General features: G+C 47.0%; 3 protein-coding genes across 4 annotated transcripts; 1 reads left to right on the plus strand and 2 right to left on the minus strand.

Moving 5' to 3' along the window:
• The first annotated feature begins 3,445 nt into the window (after positions 1–3,445).
• Positions 3,446–7,567, plus strand: LOC114774941 (patched domain-containing protein 3-like). The gene is made up of 4 exons (XM_028966434.1): positions 3,446–3,517; positions 4,144–4,265; positions 4,620–4,765; positions 5,277–7,567. The coding sequence occupies exons 1-4, from the start codon at positions 3,446–3,448 to the stop codon at positions 7,139–7,141; spliced, it is 2,205 nt and encodes a 734-aa protein (XP_028822267.1). The 3' UTR covers positions 7,142–7,567.
• A 302-nt stretch (positions 7,568–7,869) lies between these two features.
• LOC114775247 (highly reducing polyketide synthase 40-like) lies at positions 7,870–15,792 on the minus strand. 2 transcript variants are annotated; one of them, XM_028966471.1, is made up of 7 exons: positions 15,460–15,792; positions 14,737–14,890; positions 14,433–14,593; positions 14,151–14,354; positions 13,899–14,080; positions 13,597–13,807; positions 7,870–13,209 (listed from the first exon to the last, which is right to left on the minus strand). In XM_028966471.1, exons 1-7 carry the CDS (start codon positions 15,506–15,508, stop codon positions 8,330–8,332), a joined length of 5,841 nt encoding a protein of 1,946 aa, XP_028822304.1. In that variant the 5' UTR covers positions 15,509–15,792; the 3' UTR covers positions 7,870–8,329. The 2 variants fall into 2 exon arrangements, with proteins under 2 accessions (XP_028822304.1, XP_028822303.1); XM_028966470.1 differs by having other exon boundaries at positions 7,870–13,807.
• Positions 15,793–15,925: 133 nt separating this feature from the next.
• LOC114775273 (ATP-dependent zinc metalloprotease YME1L1-like) lies at positions 15,926–22,811 on the minus strand. The gene is made up of 17 exons (XM_028966472.1): positions 22,571–22,811; positions 21,909–22,037; positions 20,047–20,215; positions 19,734–19,975; positions 19,506–19,656; positions 19,350–19,433; positions 19,088–19,261; positions 18,865–19,017; positions 18,648–18,780; positions 18,505–18,567; positions 18,252–18,364; positions 18,013–18,168; positions 17,750–17,901; positions 17,091–17,217; positions 16,929–17,002; positions 16,736–16,822; positions 15,926–16,653 (listed from the first exon to the last, which is right to left on the minus strand). The coding sequence occupies exons 1-17, from the start codon at positions 22,589–22,591 to the stop codon at positions 16,510–16,512; spliced, it is 2,172 nt and encodes a 723-aa protein (XP_028822305.1). The 5' UTR covers positions 22,592–22,811; the 3' UTR covers positions 15,926–16,509.
• Between the last annotated feature and the right edge of the window lie 691 nt (positions 22,812–23,502).

A 23,502-nucleotide genomic window follows, 5' to 3' on the forward strand; every position in this document is an offset into this window, starting at 1 on the left:
TGAGTTTTCTTGCACAGGATCCTGACTAGCGCTGGGTGTGGTTGTGGGGCAGGGTTCCGCCTCTCCAGCTCCAGCTCTGGCTCAGGCTGATCGAACTCCGCCCTCAGTCTCTCCAGGAAGTCCTGGCATCGTGGATATTTCCCCAAGGGGGCTGGGGGCGTGGCTAGAGATGGTGGAGGGTGTTTGACGTGGATGGTGATGGATGTCCTTTACAGCAGGCAGGGGCGCTGGTGCTGCACTGTCGTTCTGCTGGGAAACGTCCGGGCAGAGGGAAGGCATGTCCGTGACCGGAGCTGGAGAGGCGGATTCCTCGCCAGGCAGTCCCAGCAGCACAGTTGCTGGTTGGCGACTTCCCGTCACCCTCTTCCACCAGCTTACTCCCGTGACGCCATCTTCCTCCTCGCTGTTCTCACTACACCCAAAATAACATGGGTCCCCAGAGACCTCACGACGATCCTGGACGGGCGCGATGGGCGGAGCCATCCCAGCACCGACCAGCCAACTTGCGTCGTCATCGTTCTCGTCGTCGTCCATGTCTCCCTCGTCTTCAGCCATCCCGACCCTGACCAGCAATTCACGTCATCATTGCTCTCATCGTCATCCATGTCCTCCCATCAGCAGTCCTGTGCAGGGCTGCAACTATCAAATATTGTAGTCGATTATTCTGTAGATTTTTTCCTTGATTTATCGATTAATTGGATAACTCATACAACAATTTGTTTAAAAAACAAAAACAAATGAAACGGGGTCGGAGCAGTCACGACAGCAGTCGACCTCCCCGGCGCCATCTTGGGTAAATCTATATGCTAATGAATGTAGATTTGTTCATCTGTTGCATTTATTATTACTACCTCATGTATAGGGAAGGTGTGTTTTGAGATGTAACTTATCAGTGTGTGTGTGTGTGTGTGTGTGTGTGTGGCGTGCGCGGGAGAATTACATGAGCGAGAGCTTTGTATTTGCTCTCTTGCTACTTATCATGCCTCATCACTATCGACTCAACACAGGCTACAATAATTACAAATAATTTACGTTCTAAGAAGTTAGCAATCATAAAAATATGATACTATGTAGAAGCTCCGAGTTTGCTTGGAGAACTGCAGTTCACGTGAGGATGTTTTCGGTTCAGGTTGCTGTAGTATTGATTAAGTACTTTTATGGTAAGCCAGGTCTGTTTTACAGTGTATACACTGCACTACGTTGTCCACCTTACGCAGCGTAAAATGGTCACACACTTTAGACATTTTATGCCTTTTACGCACACCAGTATCTTCATTTTCCGGCATCTTTGAAATGTGCTTCAGGTAAAACAAGTGCACCTGGCTGCAACTGGTGTGGAGCTCCGCAATAAGCAGAAACGCATCACCTCCGCAGTAGGCGGAAACACGTATATGATTTTGGTGAATTAAACGAAGCCTCGAGGCAAAGAATTTCCCTCGAACCTTTTTTGTAATTTGAATAATAGTTTCATCCCGTGGGTCGTCCACCCTGCTTACCCCCTCGTGCCAAGGCGCGATCTGCTCCCACGGGCAGTACCCCGGCCATTCCAGCTAGAGCCGACCCCTCTCCCCACCAGAGGAACGCTTCCGTTTCTGCTTCCAGGTTTTGCGCGTCCAGGGGTCTACATCATAACCCGGCGCTGCTTGATACGGCTCGACCTCCGTATTGCCGGGAAGAAATCGCTCTGGCAGTAGATGGGCATCGTATCCCGGTCCTGGCACATCTCGCTGCGGATCTCCCCGACCCCCTGGGCGACCATTCAGTGCTCCCCACTGGCACCCAGACTCACCCCGACTGGCTGATTTCTTCCTGGTGCTCCTCTGCTTTAGTCCTCTGCACTTTTGGCTAGGGCTCCGACATTCTGTCAGGTCGGAGAGCTGACGGGGGAAGGAAGCACAGAGACAGGCCATTCTGGGAACAAGGATTTATTAACGATAAATTAACAACGGCACGATGGCCGAAAACAGGAAAAAAGGGGAGATCTTAAACCGATTGCCAGAACTCAAAACACTTTACACATAACAGTTGCAGGGTCCAGTAAAGAGTTCACGAAAATGTCGGAGCCGCAGATGGGCGGAACAACAGCGCCCTGATTGGGCACAGGTGAGTCTCCAGGTGCAGTCATCCCTGACACATAAGTTATTCTACTTCAGGGTTATTTCGGTCATTAATCACCTGGAAAAGTCATTTTCAGACCTTGAAAAGTTTTAGAATATGAAATAATCATATAAAGCTCTGAAAATAACTGAAATTGGATTGACACATATATTGACACATATTGACATGCAATATGAAGTACATAGTTCCCGTAACTACAACTAAAGGTTCAAAACTCATAAATATTTGCCATAGAGTAAATGAAAAGTCATGGAAATTCTTTTCTAAAAATGTGTAAGAACCCTCCTACTTAAACTTCTTATCACTGACATAAAGGGAAGGTGGGCGGGCGCCTTGTGTAATCGAGCATTGAGATTTTTTATAAACTCACCAATTGGCTTCAACTTTTAGGATTATAGAGCAGCCAGTGGTTCTGTTTGGCATACATCTTACAAGTGATGAATGTCTCCAATAAAAGCAGGTCAGAGATGCGGTGTGCTGTGATGACCAGGATGGCCAGAGGAGGGGCACGGGTGCACGCCAATTGTAAAATATTGAAATATTAAAAAAGTGACATGAAATGGGCAAGTTCACCTGGGGTTCACCTATCCATATGCCTGCTGAAGCTCTGTGGCATCTTTCTTGGAAAGGTCTCATTTTTGGAACGATGAAAACTGCACGTTCCACCATCGTCATCACACGTGCCTATATGTGTGTGACATATGGAGGGGACATCAAACTGGTTCCATAGATTTTTTTCCTGGGGGGTCCAGCTGTGAAACCCTGGTTCCAGGAATGTGTCCCCAATAAAGTGACCAGTTACTGCAGCCAGAAGAAAGTGAAATATTTATTAAACTCTTGAAAGTCAGATGTGATATTTCATGGCGACATTTATAATTAATCTACTTAATGAATATTCTCATTTGAATGAAATATACGTACTTGTTTAATTAAACCTGCTTAAATTGACATTTAAAGTTGATATTGCTTACATTTGGTTTATTGATTATCGCCATTTCCCAACACATTGTGCTTTTTACACTTGTAGTCCAGAAGAGGGCAACAACAGATCAGAATTTCTGAGGTGGGGGATTCATCGAGTTTATAGAGTATTACAATTGTACAGTCCATTTCTATGTCATTACCATTTCATTTCTATTACATGCTGGATACATTTACACAAAGTGTTGTATGAATTTTATAAAAGTAAGCGCGCAGTTGTGAACAGTTGATATTAATTCTGGTCCCTCGGAGACAAATTAGGGGCGAAGCAGGACGACATGCCAAAAACCCCGCTTGTGGGACAATGATGTCCCCGTTAATTATGTGGGTGACAGGCTGCGTAGTTATGAACAGGCTGCTGAACTCGTTCCCAGGAAAAATCATTCCCAGGATCTCGACATGCCTCACGCACCCAGACGTGAGTCTTTATATCTGCACTTCTTCTTATTGCAAACTTCGTTTATTTTACTGCCTCAGAGATGAACGTGTTCGTCGTGCATAATCTGCATTCATTTGATGCCTGGTGCTCCCTCATTAAGGGAAATTGTACACTGAAAAATGAATTCAACTTCATATTTTAATGTTTCCGACACAACGCATCACAGGTAAAGAAAAGAATTCGATCTGGTAGGAATCAGGTTGCTTTATTAACTTATTAGGACCTAGAAGAAGGATGAAGTGTGGTTAAAGGGCACTTTTGAAGGCTTCCTTGGGTGGTCGCACTTGCGCAAGTGCGTCAGGAGAAGTTTAGTTCGAGCTCCGGGCGTCGTGCTGCGCGCAACTTTCACCCTTTTGTCCTGCTTTTTCCTCCGGACATGGCCGGCTGCACCACAGACTGCGTGGAGAAGCCCATCTCGGTCGGATTCCGCAGGTTCGGCCGCCTGGTGGGCAGGAACCCCTGGTGGTTCTTCATCAGCCCGCTCCTCGTCTCCGCGGTGCTCGGCAGCGGCTTCTACCTCCTCGCCGAGCGCGAAGCCAACGACATCGAGGACCAGTTCACAGAACACGATTAATAATCAAAGCACGGCTTTGTACTGTCCGCAGGTCACCCATTCGACCTCGCTGTCAAGGCAGGTGGAGTTCGAGGCCAACACCAAGGATGTCATTCCCTTGTTCTCCATCACCTACGTCATTGCCATCGCATTTTCCATCCTCTCCTGCCTAAGGTGTGACTGCACTGCGAACATTTACATTTACGGCATTTATCAGACGCCCTTATCCAGAGCGACTTACAATCAGTAGTTACAGGGACAGTCCCCCCCTGGAGCAATTTAGGGTTAAGTGTCTTGCTCAGGGACACCATGGTAATAAGTGGGATTTGAACCCGGGTCTTCTGGTTCATAGGCGAGTGTGTTACCCAATAGGCTACTAACACCCTACATTCACTCATGCTGAATCGGGGCTCAATTCTCGTCCATTCAGAAACCTTTTGAAATGAATATTAAATATAACACAATCACACAATGACATTTTAAAAAGAAATTTGTATTTGCATACATTTCTACGGCTTGGCTTGCCAGGTTTGACTGTGTGAGAAACAAGGTGTGGGTGGCCACTTTCGGGGTGCTCTCTGCTGGCCTGGCCGTGTTGTCCTCGTTTGGGATGATGCTTCATATCGGCGTTCCTTTCGTCATGACTGTTGCAAACTCACCCTTCTTGATATTGGGTAAGATCTTCTGATCATCACAAAGCTTCACACCATCATTAAAAACCGAAACGCCACAGGAAATCCCTTCTACTTGTGAGTCCGAGCAACTCCTCTTTTTGAAGTATTTATGTCATCAGGTTAAATATTACATTTCATTACGCATCAGTAGGCGATTCATAACCACAATCAGTTATTACATCTGCTTTTGTTATAGTTAGTAGATACTCTGTAAATATAAGTTATGTAGATTAAGACAATAAAATGTAGTAATATTAGTAAAGTAGTAATAGTAGTAAAAAGATAGTAGTAATAACTATCACAACTATAACTAATAATAAAAATTTTATGTATAACATTACTACTGTCTTCCTCTTATTGTACTGAACATGTTTATGAAAAAATAATATCTTCTCATCTCATCTTAAAACTTAATGGGCAGTTCATTATCATCAGTGCAAGCAAATATATATCTAGTACATTAAATTTAAAGTTTTAAAAAAATAAAATCATCTTGTTTTTTCTCCTCGAGGCATTGGAGTGGACGACATGTTCATCCTCATATCTTGCTGGCAAAACACGAACGTCCACGACCGCGTGGAGAATCGCTTGGCGGACACGTACAGGGAGGCGGCCATCTCCATCACCATCACCACGCTGACCGACGTCCTCGCCTTCTACATCGGCCTGATGACGCCGTTCCGCTCGGTGCAGTCCTTCTGCCTCTACACCAGCACGTCCATCCTCTTCTGCTACCTCTACAGCATCACCTTCTTCGGGGCGTTCCTGGTGCTGAACGGCCGGCGGGAGAACAAGAACAAACACTGGCTGACCTGCAAAGAGGTGCCGGAGGATTGCCCGGTTGGCCAGTCCAAATGGTACGACCTGTGCTGCGTGGGCGGGGCTTATGACCCCCACACGGGCAACGAGGAGGTTCAGCCCATGAACCACTTCTTTAAAAAGTACTATGGGCCTTTCCTGACCAAGCCGTGGACCAAGGTGTGCGTGATTCTACTCTACAGTATGTATTTGTGCACCAGCATCTATGGATGCTTCCAGATCAAGGAGGGAATTGACCTGCGCAATCTGGCAGCTGATGACTCCTACGTGGTCAAGTATTACGATGAAGAAAAGGCCTACTTTTCTGAGTACGGTCCAAATATCATGGTGATCGTACGAGGGGAGTTTCCATACTGGGATGAGAAGAACATGGCGGATCTTGAGAGCTGCGTGGACGATTTCAAAAATCTGTCCTTCATTGAGAAGGACATCTTCACCTCCTGGCTGAAATCCTACAAGTACTACGGGCATCACACGAAACTGAATCTGAGCACGGAGAACGTGTTCAAGAAAAACCTGGGCTCCTTCTTGAGGTTCTACACAGACTTCAAGCAAGACGTGAACTTTACGAACAACTCCATTCACGCGTCTCGCTTCTTCATTCAGACCGTCAACATCTCCACGGCGATCGATGAAATGAACATGTTGAACAAACTCCGAGACACGGCCAGGAACTGCCCAGTGCCTCTGCTGGTCTATCACCCAGCGTTCATCTACCACGACCAGTATGCAGTCATAGTCAGCAACACCATCCAGAACATTGCTGTCACAACGGCCGTCATGCTGCTCATCTCCCTCCTGCTGATCCCCAACCCGCTCTGCTCCCTCTGGGTGACCTTCTCCATCGCCTCCGTCATTGTGGGGGTCACGGGGTTCATGGCCCTGTGGGACGTGAATCTGGACACAATATCCATGATTATCTTGGTGGTCTGCATAGGCTTCTCCGTGGACTTCTCTGCTCACATCTCATACGCATTCGTGTCAAACAAGAAGCCGAGTGCCAACGAGAAAGCCGTGGAGGCGCTTTTCAACCTCGGCTACCCCATATTACAAGGCGCTGTGTCCACTATCCTGGGCGTGGTGGTGCTGTCCGCCTCCAAAAACTACATCTTCAGAACTTTCTTCAAGATCATGTTCCTCGTCATCTTTTTCGGGCTCTTCCACGGAATTACCTTCATCCCCGTGTTCCTCACCTTCTTTGACATCTGCAGTGGCATGAACGGGAAGCCCAGACAGCAGGACAAGCACGTCCTGGAGGACCGCGCCCTGGGGAACTGCCAATCAGCAAACAGCGGCAAAGAGGGGATGCTGAAGGACGACGAGGCGAAGGAGAAACAGATCTACGACAACCACACCTTCCTGCCAGACAACAACCACGTGTCTCCGGCCCAGCCCCGCCTCGGCATCTGGGCCCTCGCCGTCGGTAACCAGCGCGGCCACGGCCACCAGGTGTGCATGGCCAGCACCGTGCCCATGTTCACCATCGACACCCACACCTTTGACCTCCACATGTACCCGGGCTCCCCGCTGAAGTCGTGGGAAACGCAGCGCACCTGAACTGAAGTAAGTACTTGAGCGTTCTCCCGCTGCGCCGCGACTACCTGCGGCACATTTCAAGCCTCCTTGTGTGTATATATGTGTATAGTCAGCTGCCAGGGTGCTCCAGCCAGCTCCTTTGTGAACTGCCTGCTTGGTCCGGCCACGACAAAGAGCTGTTCAAAGCACTCCAACTTGGCTGGCACCGAGGGAAAAAAATAATCCTAGCTTTTCCCCTAGATTTCCACTTCTGGTTGTACCCTGTGCATATGCAATGGTGACATTGTAAACGTGTGTAAAAAAGCATCATTTTATTCACCTTGCTTGTTTATGTAGGTGTTTGCTACTAATTTTCCATTCTACTGGTTTTATGAACATTATCATCAATATGTGTTTTTTTTCTTTCCTTGACCAAAATAATACTGGACTGTAATGCCCTAAATAACGAATGACACAGAATAAATTATAATTATAATGTCTATAATGATCTGGTGTCTTTGAACACATTATTTCCCCGCAAATTCATCAAGTAGAATTGGTTGCCAGAATTGGTCTGGATGTAAAATATATTTTATGAAAATGTTGTCACTCAACTACATGCAATATGATTCTTCAAATCTTGCTGGGTTTTAATCTGGTTAAATGCTTTGCATATTTGCTTAGGTAATCAGAGGGATTTTGGTGCTTGGCAGGATGTGAGGGGAAGCTGCATAGTAATTTGAACCTGTGACATGCAACATTTGCAACCTTTCGTTTTTAATTGCAGATTGAATTTTATTTTACAATGCAGGCATAAAATATAGTCCATGTCTGGCTTACATCATCATTAATTAAGACAGCATAAAAAATACAGGCTTTGGAAACAGTAGAGCAATGGATCTTTTTTTTAGCACACATGGTTTAGCAACTGTTATTTTACAAAAAGAAAAATATATAAATGCAACATACATGCAAATATTCAGTGTCTTCTTTAAATGCGATTCCAAAAATTATTACAGATATCTTCTCACCATCTTTGGTGATTATGTGGTCCATGTTTTTTTTCCAGATGTTGGTGCCAGCATGTATTTCCCATATATTTATGATCAAGGTAAATCTAAAGCAATGCTAAAATAATCTGATTCTGCTAATGTCATTTAAAGTAAAAAGAGAACCAACTCAGCGGACATGAAGAAGATCCAAATCGTTCCATGGATAGAATGAAAATGACTACACTACTGCATACCCTTCAGGCTCATCGTTGCCATTTTGCTTTAGAATCTGAACTAAAGTTGACACGGTAGTGGTGGGGTCCAGTAATTTTACAAGAGGAACATTCACATTCCTGTCCTGGAAAATGCGGTTCTGTATGGTCATGGAAGACATGGAATCCATTCCTATTGCATTGAGAGCAGTATTGTCACCAAGCTCGTCAATTTCAACGTTGCTCGTTTCACTGAGCAACCTCCTGACATATTTATCCACCGAGCACAGATGATGTGTCCCAGGCTCGGCCACATTCATGTTCTTCAGCTCTTTCTCTACAAGTGGCCATAGCCGAGCTCGGAGGGATTTGTTTTGGGACAGTACGTGTTTTTTCAGGTTCAGGTAGTTAAACCTGCACACAACCTGTTGTGTGTTGTTTGTCAAAAGACACTTTTCCAGGGCCTCATGGATCTCAGACACCTCCAGGGTCATTAAGCCTTTGGTCTCCAGAAACCTTTGAAAATTGGCTTTGTTCAAAAGGAGGCCAAGATTCAAGGGACCCCAGTTTATGGATTGCCCAGCAAGTCCAAGGTTCCGGCGATAGTGACAGAACGTGTCAAGGAAAGAGTTTGCTGCGGCATAGTTTGCTTGAGAGGCATTTCCAATGAAGGAGGAAATAGAGGAGTAGCACACAAAATATTCAAGTTTGCTCTGCAGTGTTGCGTAGTGCAGGTTCAGCACGCCACAGATTTTTGGTCTGAGAACTTTTTCAAACAGTGTCCTGTCAAGGGTCTCTATCAAGCCGTCATGCAGGACAGCCGCACTGTGAAAAACTCCTCTGACTGGCCAAGATGGAAACTTCTGTTCAATGGCGGTGATGGCCTTCACCACATGGTCTGACAAGGAAACGTCACACTGGAGCGTCATCACCGATATGCCATATCTCCTCTCAAGTGTGGCCAACTCCTGTTGCACCTCTGTAGAGGGAACACTTCTGCACAGTGAAGCAATGCATTGTCCCCCCCGCTGAGCAATAAACTTGACGGTTTCCAGCCCCAAACCAGAGAGCCCTCCTGTCACAATGTACACGCTGTTCTTTGAGAACAGCCGTTTAGGTTGTGGGAGAATGGAGATGCCAGATGCTCCTCTCTGACCAGAGCAGTCATTTGCCAGCACAATGAGGGAGACTTTCGCTCCATTAAAGTAGGACTCATAAGCTGTGGTTGGCTTACCAGTTTTGTCCAAGACATCGTTTTGGAAGGTATCACACTGAATACTTAAAACACTCTTTCCAAGACGAAGGCTCTTCAGCCATTGGGATACATGTACTGTCTGCTTCTGAAGATTGGCTTTTTGTAAGACTCTTGACACTGACAGACTATGGATGCATACAGAGTCATTGCCTTGATAGACCGCATTTGACAAAAATGAGGGGAACCTTTGGTCACAAATAAGAACAACACGCTTAACTGCAGCTTTCCTGGTTGCAGTGATCACCAAGGACTCATCAAAAGGAGGCAACACAATAAGCACAGGACAGTTTTTGGCACTTTGGAGAAGATCCTTAGTCTGTGTTTGAACATTAGCCTTCCATCCCAATTTTGTTGCAAGAAGAACCAGCAACCTTGCCAGACAAGATTTGGCAACGCTTGAGAAGATTATAATGTTTTGCTGTGGTTTTACTTGATCTAATATGCACTGGAAGATTTCCCATGCCAGCACAAAGTAAGAAACACAGGGCAATTCGCTCAAAAATGGAAGCCTCTTTGTTTTGTAGCACACAGAGTCTGGAATCACAACTTTGGAGGAAGCAGCTACAGGGTAACAGGAAGCAATGTGATCCCCCACATTTAGATTCCTGACATTCCTCCCTATGGCAGTGATTGTACCACTGAAGTCCAGAGCCAGAAGTTTGTGGTCCTGGTTGGTGTGTTTGTTCCAGTACATCGTCTGGCCAAAATTCAGGTCTGCCACACTGACTGGAAAGTAGTCTGAGGAATGGACACATAATTTGTTGAGCTGAACCTCCACATGCTTCTCAGCCATGTTACCTACTTCGTCATTAGTGGGAGCAGCAGATAGGTTGGTCATCCTGTAAGGGTCAGCAGTGTGAAGCAAAAAATGTTGTGGGAGAAGAGAATGGCTATTTCTCTTGGTGTTGTCCACTGAATGGCAGTGAGCTATAGAAGTCATGTGAACTTGACCTTTGTTTATCAGGATCTCAGGGTACAGTGTACTGGAGCTGATCACACAAGATAACGCTTGTATGTCCTCACTTGACACAGATGCAAGGTCAATTAACTGGAAGGAGATGCTGGTCATCTCTGCGGCACATGCCCTGGTCATACCAGACAGCACAAAGCCAGGGCTGATGTGGTCAGCTGAACTTCCAGATGACCTGTAGGTAATGACGCGGACTGTGAACGAGCCATGCCTCAAGCTCAGGAGTACTTTACGATAAAGCTCGCAGTAGTCAACCAGGTGCTGCAGAATGGAGTCCGTTTTCATTTGACTGAGGTTCTGAATTCCCAAGATGAATAGAACCTCTCCAATGTCCATGTCAGAAGTGTTCTGAGGAGCTTCAAAGTGCCCTGTGCTCACAAAACAAGATGTAGGATGGAGATATGGCTTCATTGCGTTGGCTACGCCCATTGTGTCTGCAAAAACCAATGCTTTGGGTTTACTGGAGACTCTGACATCTTCGCTTATGGTCACAACCTCATTGTGAAAGAAAAGTGACTCAGCAACCTGAGACCTTTCCTTTACAAATGAGATCCTTACATGCTTCAGTTCAACTAAAACATTGCCACCATGGCCTGCAAAACAGCCACACACCTCAAAATACTGAGATGTCTCCTGAGTCACCCGCAGATATATCACCATCTCTTCCTGTACAGGCCCGGAGACCACCACACTACCCAGTGAGGACGGAAAAACAGATTTTGCACAGCTGCCGTCGACTGCCACAACTGCTGTCAACTGCAGAAAGTAGTCTAAAACTACAGGGTGAAGGTAATAATCCTGCAGGTGCTCTAGCAGTTCATGTGGGACTCGGACTGTCACCATGGCCTCTCTGAATTCGTCCCCATAGTAAACTTCACCCAGCTGTCGGAAGACGGGCCCATAATCGAATCCAGCCCGAGAAAGGGAAGCGTAAACCATCTCTCCCGGTATGACTGACGAGCATCTCCGTGAGAGGACATCCAGGCAAATGCTCTTCTCCTCCAGCACTGCCTGTCCACCTGTGTACAAAATGGTTCCTGAGGCATAGGCTGCTGAGGAAGACGCCACCCGAAAAAGGGACTTATTGCCACATGGCTCAAGCGAAACTCTCAACTCAGGTGCATCCTTACTGAGAACAAGAACATTCTGGAAAGTTACACTCACTTGTACAGAGTGCAGAGGCATCTTTAGTTTTGCTCTTGACATGGCTGAGGCGAAGGCGAGCTCAACATAAAGAGCCCCGGGTACGATCACAACACCGTGATTTTTATGCTCCCAGAGGTAGGGTGCACTTCTTGGCGATAGACTGCACTTGTGCTCTTTCCTGTTTTGTTTTGTCGGAGTTATCAAAGGATGGGAAGAATTACACAACACTTCATTTCCTTGCCTTATTGTCTCAAAACAGACCTCCTTCTTGAGACTATCAAACTGATACCTCGGGATCTCGGTTGGTGGGGCTTCAAAACCTGCATAAAATTTGCTCCATTCAACTTGAAAGCCCAGCTCAAAGAGTTTAGCCAAAGCGTTGAGCATCGTCTCATGATCCGTGTCTGGCTGTACTGAGGGAATCGCCATGGTTTCGTCCCCCAAAATCTCTGTGATGTTCCTCTGCAATGCCCTTCTAGGACTTATCTCTACAAAAATCACACGTTTCCTCTCTTGGGAAGCAGATTTCACTGCTTGCTCAAACACTACGGACTCGCGGATGTTCCTTGCCCAGTAGTCTCCTGTAGTGAAATCCCCCGAAGACCTTGATTTACCTGTGACAGTTGAATAAAGATCACACTCCATTTCACCAACAGCTAGACATCCTATACTGTCCTTGATTTGATTTAATATGGGATCCATCATTTGGCTATGATATGCTGCTGGGACATCCAAGACATGGAGGAAAAGGTTTTTAGAGACTAGCGAGGTTTTTAACTTTTTGTGTAAACTGTCCATCGCCTCAGCATCACCTGATAAGACACAAGACACAGGACTGTTTAAAGCAGCCAGGCAGACCTTCCCTGTGTAAGCCTGGAGAAGCTCCAAGACCTCAGATACCAGAACGTTTCCAACCACCAGCATTTTACCTCCAGTAACTCGGCTCTGCAAAACACTACGGTAATGGATCACCTTCACTGCATCCTCAAGGGTAAGTAGACCTGAGAAATGGGCAGCAGCCACTTCTCCAACTGAGTGTCCAAGAACAGCGTCTGGTTTAATACCCCAGTGCTTAAAGAGGTTGGCAATGGCAACCTGAATGGCAAAAAGGAGCGGCTGAATGACATCAGGCTTTGAAAAATCATCATTGTCATAATCATCCGTTATCTTTCGGGAAATGCTTGATGACCTGTACTTTTGGAACAGGCTCTCCACCTCCCTCACCTTTTGTCTGAAAATAGGCTCTTCCTTCATGAGTTGCCTGCACATCCCTCTGTAGGTCACACCATTTCCACAAAACACAAAGACTAACTTTAATTCAGACTTGGACAGGATAGTCTTCTTGCTCAGGCTGGATTTTAGTTGGGCTTCCAAGTCAGAGACAGAAGAAGTCACACAGGCCTTCCTGAATTTGTGTTTGCCGTGGGTTCTCCTACATGCTGATGTATATGCAAGCGTTTGCAGATCCACTTGTTTGTCTGTCTGGAGGCATTTGATGGTGTCGCTGATGCATACTGAAAGGGACTTCTCTGAAGCTGCAGAGAGAACAAATATCATTCTTGATTTGGTCAACCTGGAATCTGGAGTGGACTGCTTGTATTCTCTTATAACAGCATGGGCATTGGTGCCACCAAAACCAAAGTTATTGACACCCGCAATCCTTTCAGTGTGGCACGTTTTCTTCCAATCCTCTGCTTTCATGGGAATTCTTAAATTTAGTACCTTCACATCAATACTAGCATTGTCTTCAGAGTAGAACAGAGACGGGACAATGGCTTCGTGTTTCATCATTAGGAGAACCTTTATGAGTCCCGCCACTCCTGCTGCGGACTCAGTGTGTCCAATGTTACCTTTTACAGAGCCTATGCACAGTGGTTCTGATCTTAAAGGCCTGACTTTAGCAATAACGTTGGAGATGCTACCTGCTTCTACAGGATCCCCAACTGGTGTTCCAGTCCCATGAGCCTCTATGTACTGGACGTGGCTACAGTCGCTGTCTTTTGAGTAGATTCCTCTGAGCAACTCCTCCTGCTGGACCTGAGAGGGCTTGGTGATTGGAGTGACCGTGTGGCCATCTTGGTTTACTGCAGTTTTGCTGATAATGCCCCAAACATGATCAGTATCTTCAAGAGCCTGTAAGGGAAATAATAAGCAATATCTGATGAATTTATGGTGAGGTGAACATGAGTCAATGTCTTGCCCTTGTGTTACAGAGATGATTTACTTTTTTCAAAGGCTTCAGTAGAAGCATTCCACATCCTTCCCCTCTCCCATATCCATCTGCCTGGCTCGAGAAGGGTTTGCTGGTGCCTTCAGGTGAGATCATCTTAGCTTTGCTGAGAGCCACAAAGACTCTTGGTTCCAGAATGCAGCTTACACCTCCACACAGGGCCATGTCACAGTCCCCTGGTAAAGTATGAGGCACTTCACACCTCTGGAAAAGTGATGTCCACACAACTTCAGCTTGGTGTTTTACCTTGCCTGATGGCTTGACAGGCTGCATGAAGGGCCACCAGTGAAGAAGAGCAGGCGCTGTCAATGGCGAACGAGGGCCCGGTGAGGTTGAAGGTGTAGGAGACTCGGTTGGCCGCTACGCTCATCGCTGTTCCCGTACCGTTGTAATGGGTGATCCTGCTGGGGCTGTTGTTCAAAAGGGACTCATAATCCCTGTTCATGAGACCTGATGTGCACATGCAAGCAAAAAAAATGAAATATGCTGTATTCTGTATCATTTTACAATGAATATTACGGACATTACCAATATAGACGCCAGTTCTGGTCCCTGATGCCTTCTCCAGGGGTATCCCAGCATCTTCAAATGCCCTGTAGCTACACTGCAGGAGAAGCTTCTGCTGGGGATCCATGGAGTCAGCCTCAGCTTCAGTGATGCCGAAGAATTTATGGTCAATTTCATTGAATCTGTTAAAATATTAAAGCTATGGTTTATATGAACACCACATTATAGGTCAGATAAGAGTCAAAAGACTGTTACATTATACTGTAATATAATCCAAATACTCAGAAACCCCAAAAATTCATTTTAGAAGCATCCAACATCTCACCCATCGATGAAAGCAGCTTTAGTGGTCTGAGTTTTTCCAGGTTGGCCGTCATCGGGATGATACCAGGAGGAGCAGTTAAACCTCTCCTGTGGGATCTCCACAGCACAGTTCCGTCCTTCGACTAGAACCTTCCAGAAGTTATCTACACCTTCGCCTTCAAAAAAAACATGTGGGCTTAACCTTCTCCTACAAGGAGGTGTAGAAGCAGAACTGACCAGAGCCAGAAACACATTTCCAGCATTTACCAGACGCCCTGATCCAGAGCGACTTACAGTCTGTAGTTACAGGGACAGTCCCCCCCTGGAGACACTCGGGGTTAAGTGTCCTGCTCAGGGACATGATGGTAGTAAGTGGAGTTCGAACCTGGGACTTTGTGGTCTTCTGGTTCAGAGGTTGTAGGGGGGTTGAAATTAATGTAATAATCGATGCATCGTGATGCAGTTTCCATCATAATGACGCTGCTAGGTCATTTTCTGGCGGTGGTATAAAAACGAACGTTTTTGCTGCACTCTGTGGCTGCGCTCGATCGCTGTTCAGAAGAAACATTGCATGCAGTGTTCACTTGGCGCCATCTGAACGCCTGCTTCAGACGTCCATGTGAGTGACGTCTTAACTCTCATCTGACTGAGATTTGGAAATCTAATATGAAGTTATGTAGAAAAGATGACTGGCTGCATCGCTAATTGGAATCGAATCGTGAGACCTAAAAAAAAATGGACCTACCTCCAGGGAAGTTGCACCCTATGCCAACAACAGAAATGTCTCCGTCCATCTCTTCTGCTGCACGGTGTGCAGCTACATCTCCTTTGAGCTACGCCGCTCGCTCCTCTTTTCTTATGGGGCTTTTCACAACTCGGTGCCCCTGGGAAGGGCTTCCAGCGAGAGGACCTATCATGGAGGGACATCTGTAACAGAATCCCGTAATTGCAGGCCTCCGAGCTGCTTCCCACCAAGATGATACAATGATTGCCTTCTGCTGGCCGTTTATCCACAGCTACCCTTCTGCACGCGGCCTCGCTGATCTGAATAAAGAAGACTTGCAATCGAATTAACTCAAGTGGCCACGTTTACAGTCACTGCCCACAAATGAGCTGGGAGACAAAACCAGCCATTGTACTGGGGACAATGCAAGCCCTAAACTGCAGACACGGCAGAGATGATCAATGGACCAACAGACCAGACGATGAGCTTGAATGAAGACATTTATAGAGTCGAGTCATCAAGTCAAAAATCAACATGGTTCAAGTAAAACACAGTACATGAATATAGAGGTCACATTCAGAAATATTCTGTAAGGGGTGAAATAAGGAAAATGTGGAACAATGCGAAGATCAAACGAATAAAAAGTTAATTCAAAAAAAGTCCAACAAGATGAAGAAATGTGGAAATGGTGCTTTTCTATTTCATGTGTGGTCTAACTGTAACTGTTGTAAATAATGTTAGTAATGTTGAATCTAAGCACGTGTAATATGTTGTGTGTGATGTCTTTTGTATAGCGAGCGGAGCAGGTGTCTCGTGGTTTTATTTTCTTATTATCTGTGACAGAAAAACTCATTTAAATCCAGGAACCGGAACTCCTGTGGTCGTCCGGAATTCCCAGTTGAAGGGGTTACAGATGCATGATGGGTTTTTTTTTTGTTCAGAACCAGAAAATGAAAATGTTCTCATTTGTTGAAGAGGAAACATAGACAAAAAAGAAATGCATTTCGCATCATATATATATATTATATACACACACACGTGTGAAAACCATAACTGTCTCTAGTGCCGACATCATCTGGGATCCAGAGACTTCCCTTCCAGAACCATCCGGATCTCTTTGGCGTCCAGCGTCTCATAGGTCAGCAGGGCATTGGCCAGCTTCTTATGCTCCTGGCTGTAGGTCTTCAGGATTTTCCTGGCTCGCTCGTACGAGTCCTGCAGGGCGGAAAAGTAAGAGTTGCGCTACTGAACGCGGCTCCGCCCTCGCGCATGCGACGCCAAGCCGAATCCCACCGACCTGCAGCAGCACCCGCACCTCCTGCTCCACAGCGGCCTGCGTCTCCGGGCTCTGCTTGGAGAGGTCGCCGTACGTCATAACGCCGAGCTGGAACAGTCCGGAAGAAACCAATGAGTCCGGACTCGTGGCCGCACTAGTCGGCTTACAGCCGATTAGCAGCAGGCGGAGATTTACGTCTCGAGCGGCCGCTTACCTTGTCACTCATTCCAAAGCGGGTCACCATCATCTTGGCTATTCTGGTGGCTCCGTCGAAATCACTGGAGGCGCCTACAAGATCACAATAAAACATCACCAGGACAATTCCAACGCGCGCCACGCACCCCCCTGCATGCGGCGCCGAGCGAGCCCCCTTCACCCGTGGTGACGTTGTCCCCGCCGAAGATGAGCTCCTCCGCCACGCGGCCGCCCATGCTCACGTCCATCTGCGCCAGCAGCTGGGACCGCGTCTCGCTCCAGCGGTCGTTTTCCGGCAGCATCGACACCTGCGGGGGGGTTCGCAGAATATCCAACAAAAACAACACACTCAAATCTAATCAGAGGTCGCAATTCTCACAAAGTACGTTTTTGCTTTCATCTCGCTCTTTAAAATGTGACTTTTTTTATTTATTTTGCTGCTGGCCCTTTTACGGTTATGCTGCCTGACGATATGATCTGTCGTGTGGGCGGGACTTCGCAGGAATTTGAGTGACAGCTCCTTTCCTCTGAACGGCCATTGGCCATCACGTATGGAATGAGGGGAAAAATGCGAGATTTAAGCAAAAACCTGTTATTTTACATTTCAGTGTTTTGTTTTGTTTGACATTATGAAAGTTTTGTTTCAAATTTGACAAATCAGATTCTTGATCTGAAACAGATGAAGAATTTTTTTAATTACTACAAAACTAAAACTGTCCGCTATTCCAATCAGAACCGTAAAGTAAAATTACGAGCAGGCGTGTGATGGTTGGATCGAGGGTTGCAGTGATCTGCTGTAACTTGTGGGCGGGGCATGTCAGGAGGACGCCGGCTACTCACATGACCCAGAGTCGGGCCTCGGGGCATGATGGTGGCCTTGTTGATGGGCATGGCGTCTTTGGTGTAGAACGCCACGATGGCGTGTCCGGACTCATGGTAGGCCGTGATGGTCTTGTTCTTCTCGTCGATCTCCACGCTCCTGCGCTCAGGGCCTGCGGGTGGATGCACGGTGGGTGTGGCCAGGCGGAAAAAAAAAAAGTGGGTTAAGACCCGGCGAGTCGCCTCTTGGTCATTTTGGATGTAAATCACGCTCACGGACTTACCCATGAGGATCTTGTCCTTGGCAAACTCCAACTCCTTCATGGTCACCATGTCCTTCCCATCCACTGCTGCCCTCAGGGCCGCCTGGTTCACCAGGTTCTCCAGCTCTGCACCAGAGAACCCGACTGTTCCCCGGGCAATAATCTCCGCGTCCACCGCTACAGAGGAGGAAAGGCAGACATGAGCTGAGCTGATCATGATGGGACCAAGGTGATGGGACCAAGGTGATGGGACCTCTTACATGATTCCACTTTGATCTTCTTCAGGTACCAGTTGAGGATCTCAGTGCGGCCTTTAACGTCTGGGCGGGGAACCGTCACCTGCATGTCAAACCTGCCCGGTCTGATCAAAGCACTGGAAAAAAACCCCACAGCATTAAAAAGACGGAACGATTCCCCATAATGCTTATTACCAGGCCGCATGTTCCTGTATTTAATCGCCATGTGACTGCCAGATCAGAGGATTAAGATGTAAAGTAAGAACCCACAGCTTACTTGTCTAAAGCTTCAGCGAAGTTCGTTGCCCCGATAACGATGACTCCTTCGTTTGGCTTAAAACTGCAGAAAAGAAAGAAGCAATGAGATGAACGTGACGCGGTCAGCTGGATCAGTGACTGACGGGACATCTGTGGACAGACCCGTCCATCTCGGCCAGCAGCTGGTTGATGGTCTGTCTGGAGTAGGGGTGCATCGGCGACTCGATCCTCTTGCCTCCCACGCTGTCCAGCTCGTCGATGAAGATCACGCAAGGCGCGCTGGCTTTGGCCTCCTCTGGCAAACGCACCGCGGGGGACAGAACCGGTTAGGCGGACGTACCGACGCGCTTTCGTTTCCCGGCGACGGAACGGGACTCACTGAAGAGGTTCCTGATGCGGCTGGCCCCCACGCCCACGAACATCTCGTCGAACTCGGAGCCAGAGGCGTAGTAGAAGGGCACGTCCGCCTCCCCGGCCACCGCCCGCGCCAGCAGGGTCTTCCCGGTCCCCGGCGGCCCGACCAGGAGGATCCCTGGGAACCAGGAAGAGACGCTTCGGTACAGCCACGCCGCTCTGCGAGGGTCTGAAAACCAAGACCTCACCTTTGGGCAATTTCCCCCCCAGCGCCGTGAACTTCTGGGGGTTGCGGAGGAACTCCACAACTTCCTGCAGCTCGTTCTTCGCCTCCTCCACCCCCTTCACGTGCTCAAAGGTGACGTTCTTCATGTGGACGGGGTCCACCGCCGAGTCCAGGCCGGACGTGGCACGGAAACGAACTGAAACGGACCAAAGCGACGCGTTTAAAAACTGCCAACAAGCTCCTAAAATCTGGTGACAAGCCGGCATCAGAACGGGCGCCTTCACCCGAGAGGAACGGGGTTCGAGACAGGCCGTACAGGCCCACCAGCAGGAGGACCAGCAGCACCAGGCGCGTCCTTCTCAGCGAGTCTGCAACGGAAGCAGAAGGAGGTGAGAAATGAGAACAGACCACCGGATCTTCTGGCGGTGGGGACAACATGCCTTGAGTTCTCTGCGTCAATGCCTGGGCCTTCATGAAGCCCTCGGTGAAGCCCGTTTTAAAAGCGTCCTGCTGGGAGTCCGGAAGGTTCCGCTGTTTCAGTAATTGCTCTAAACTGTTGGTCTCAGGTCCCTTGTCCCGCATCAGGAGACCCTGCGAGAGGAGGGAAAATCCAGATCAACGTGAACCGAAGCACCTACGCTGGCCCATTCCGCTCAGCACACACAGACCTTCATGAAGGTGGGAGTGTAGCCCTCAGACTCGGACGGGCTCTGCTCATAAGACAGCTGCAGGCGGCGGCTTTTGGACCTCAGCGTTTTGAAGCCTCTGTTCTGGAGCCACACTGTAGATGAAGGGAACACACGCCCGAGAGAGCCCGAGTGGGAACCCGTACCAGGCCAGCGCTGCAGCTCTGAGCAGATGGCCTGAAGAGGGCTGGGCTGCTGCCTGTGGAACGTTCCAGGGGAGAACCCTGCGTGGGGGAGGAATAGGTTAATTATTTTTATTAAATTTATCAAACACACGGCCCAGGACCACGTTTACCGTGTTTATTGTGGTAGAAGGAGGCTGCGGACACATGGGACGTCCTCCACACTGGTGAGACACGTGGGGTCCCCTCTGGGGTCAGTCCGGGGAGCAGCCTGCTCACCAGGCCGCCGAGCTGGGCCACCCTGAAGTCAGACAGGCCCAGGTCCCGCAGGGCCGCAGCGGGCTGAAGGCAGAGAAGTCGTCAGTGGCACGGCGAGATGATCGGGACAGTCGTACACGTCTGGCGCAGAGCTTATTCATGATGGGAACGCGGTCCAGTACAGAGCAATAACAAGCACAATTACCCCCAGTTTGTACACGACTCTGGTAGCTGTTCATGATGGAATCTCTGCATTCAGCTTTGGGCATTTTTCTTGATCACCAAAAAAATGGCAGAAATTCTGTGTGTGAAGTGAAAGTGACGCGATTGTCACTGTGAGACACTGCAGCACCGCACACGGTGAAACGTGTCCTCTGTATTTAACCATCACCCTTGGTGACAGTGGGCACCATGACAGGCGCTCAGGGAGCAGCGTGTGGGGACGGGACCTCAGTGGATTCGAACCAGCAACCTTCCGATTACGGGTCCGTTTGGTTACCCCTTAGAACGCCACTGTATGTTTACATTACTTTTAAATGAAGACCCGTGGGTGCCACACATCCCAACACACACTGTGTGTACGTAGTAAAATGACCAAAATTCTGATTTCAGGTTGGATGGGCTATTATTTAACTTCTCGAAGTTCTGATGACTGGTGGGTTCAGTGGAACATCATGGCAGAGGGAGAGCGCTCCACAATAAAGATCTAAATATAAACCGCATTTCACCTCAGAATAAAGGACTCACAGGTTTTTGGATGTCTGGCCTGTTGAGATGCCGGAATACAGAAGAAACGCATGCAGCACCATGTGGCGTTTTTCACTGCGTAAAGCTAGAAAAGATGGTCGAAACAGAGCCGAGGAGGGCAGCGATAGTCATAATTTTATATCTTAATAAACTGTTCATCATCTCTGGTGTGTTCAGTATCAAGAAAAACTGATCAGATTAAATATGGGATATATTCTGATCATTTTTTTTTGCCATATCGCTCAGCTCTATAGCCAACAACAGGTCGAGTTCCGAGACACTTCACCCTGTAGAGATTAAAACCCGTTACCCCATTTATAGAAAAAAAAGCAATAAAACTAGTTAAATATCTGGTGCATCAGCAAAATGTGGGTTCAATCAGATATTTCTTTGTTGAAATTTATAATAGTATATAATACAATATACAACAATTTAATCATTTTTTTTATAGGTCCCCTGATATGATTTTTTTTTTTTTTTGCATTTATACCGGTCACAGTGCCCCATATACCACTAAATTTTGGGGGTAATAAATATTAAACTAATGAAAATTGTGTTTCTTCTCATACATTATTAGTAATATTAGTACTAACTTTTATTTCATTAAAATTCGGAGCAAATAGGAAAAGCACTCATGTAAATAACAATATCACCACTAACTTACTGTGAATAGTGTGTATTTGTGCTTATTTTTGTTCTCTGGGCGGAAAAAGCATGAGAAACGGGAGGTAACCTTGCACCTTATGGCGTCAGATCCAATTCCAGATGTGACCGTCCTAGCTGCTGCTCTCTGAACGGTGAAGCAGAAACCCTCTTTACACCTATCGCCATTTCTAGCCCCTGCAGGACCATGGACAGGCTTGGGGAACTCGTATTAATGTTCAGTCATCTCACAGTGTCACATTTTCTTGTCAGGGGACATTTAATCATTTTTCCCCACAGAAAAGGAGGACGGTAATGTCCGTTCTTGATCTATTTGGATCTGCCAGTTTGTCAGTGGAAGTGGATGCGGGCGTCGCCGCCTCAGTACCTCTTTGAGCAGCGGCTCCGGCTCCGCCCGCTCTCTCTGGAAGCTCTGGACGGACGCCGAGGCGGCAGAGGTGGCCGAGCTCTTGGCATTGTGGAGCGCGTTGATCAGGAGGTTCAGAGGGACCGTCACCTTGAAAACAGTAAAACACACAATTCATAAAACGATTCATATAGGGTGCTGGTAGCCTAGTGACCCAGGTTCAAACCTGAGCAAGACGTAACTCCAGGGGGGGGGACTGTCCCTGTCACTACTGACTGTAAGTCGCTCTGGATAAGGACGTGTGGTAAATGCGGTAAATATTCATGTAAGTAAAACCATACAGGAGATCCAACAACGGAAACCTCAACACCAGGAGCAGCTACTACCAGAACAGCCGGAGACGTGGAGGTTCAGATTGAATATCGGGAAAATGTGTCAGATTATCTGGACTTCAGACACGATCATCAGCGTAAAACACCACTGTAGTTGAGGTGTAACGGAGCATTTCTACGTTCACTGGATTAAAGAAATAACCCAGGAAGTAACCAGTCAACTTACTTCTCATTCTCAGCGTTGAAAAGGCATCACTCACACCTTACACACACCTCACACACACCTTACACACACCTCACACACGACCTACACACGACCGCGGAGGCAGCAGCGGGGCGACATGTGTTTACCTGCGGCTGGAAGGAGAACATCTCTCCGCCGACAGAAGCCCGGTGGAGGCTCGTAGCAGGGCCGCCGCGGGGGCACAGTTCAAATACTACAGTTCAATATTACTCTTCAAATACTACAGTTCATATTACTCTTTACTCTATATTATATTCCTTTATTATTCCTACTCCCGAGTCCGCTGCGGCGATGCCGGCCTCTGCCTGACGACGACGTCGGGAAACTGCTTCCGGGTTACGTCGCACACGCGTGACGTCAGCGTTTTTACAAAGTATGCCCTTTAAACGGAGTAAACAAAGTAGAATATAGAATAACACGCTTTTATAGAACTCATACATAGTACAAATATAGAATAACACGCTTATATAGAACATATTGGCTGTTTATATACGGGCATATAAAACAAAACCCATTATTTCAGCCTCTTTTAAGACTTTAAAAGGAACATGTGCATTATAAAGACGTCGAACGATATATCATTCTTAAGAATTCTTTGAATAGACAATTACCAGGTTCTAACGGTGGTTCTTAATGTGATCGCAAAAATATGACATAACAGATAACATAATAGATTTATTAAAACAGTACAAATCTACATCTGAGTAAAAATATAAAAACACCAAGGAGACTAAAATATTTTTCTTTTTTCTTAACATAAGACTTTGTTTAGACTCAACCACACGTTAATTAAATTTGGACAGCTGTAAAACGTGAGAATATATTCTATTTCTTGGAAATTATGTATTGTTTCGTTTTACTGCCAAGTTTACTGATACAGTAATATAGTAGGATGACTTTATGCCTGAGAGTAAATTAAAAGTTTAATCGCCGATGTATTACAAAATCTACACATGTAAAATAAACTCGGTATGAATATATAAAGGCGTTTATATTTGTAAATTTGGCTTTTGTATAAACGTTTAATTAAGGATTATTC

The sequence above is a fragment of the Denticeps clupeoides genome, chromosome 2 (genome assembly GCF_900700375.1).
Source record: "Denticeps clupeoides chromosome 2, fDenClu1.1, whole genome shotgun sequence".
Taxonomy (NCBI): domain Eukaryota; kingdom Metazoa; phylum Chordata; class Actinopteri; order Clupeiformes; family Denticipitidae; genus Denticeps; species Denticeps clupeoides.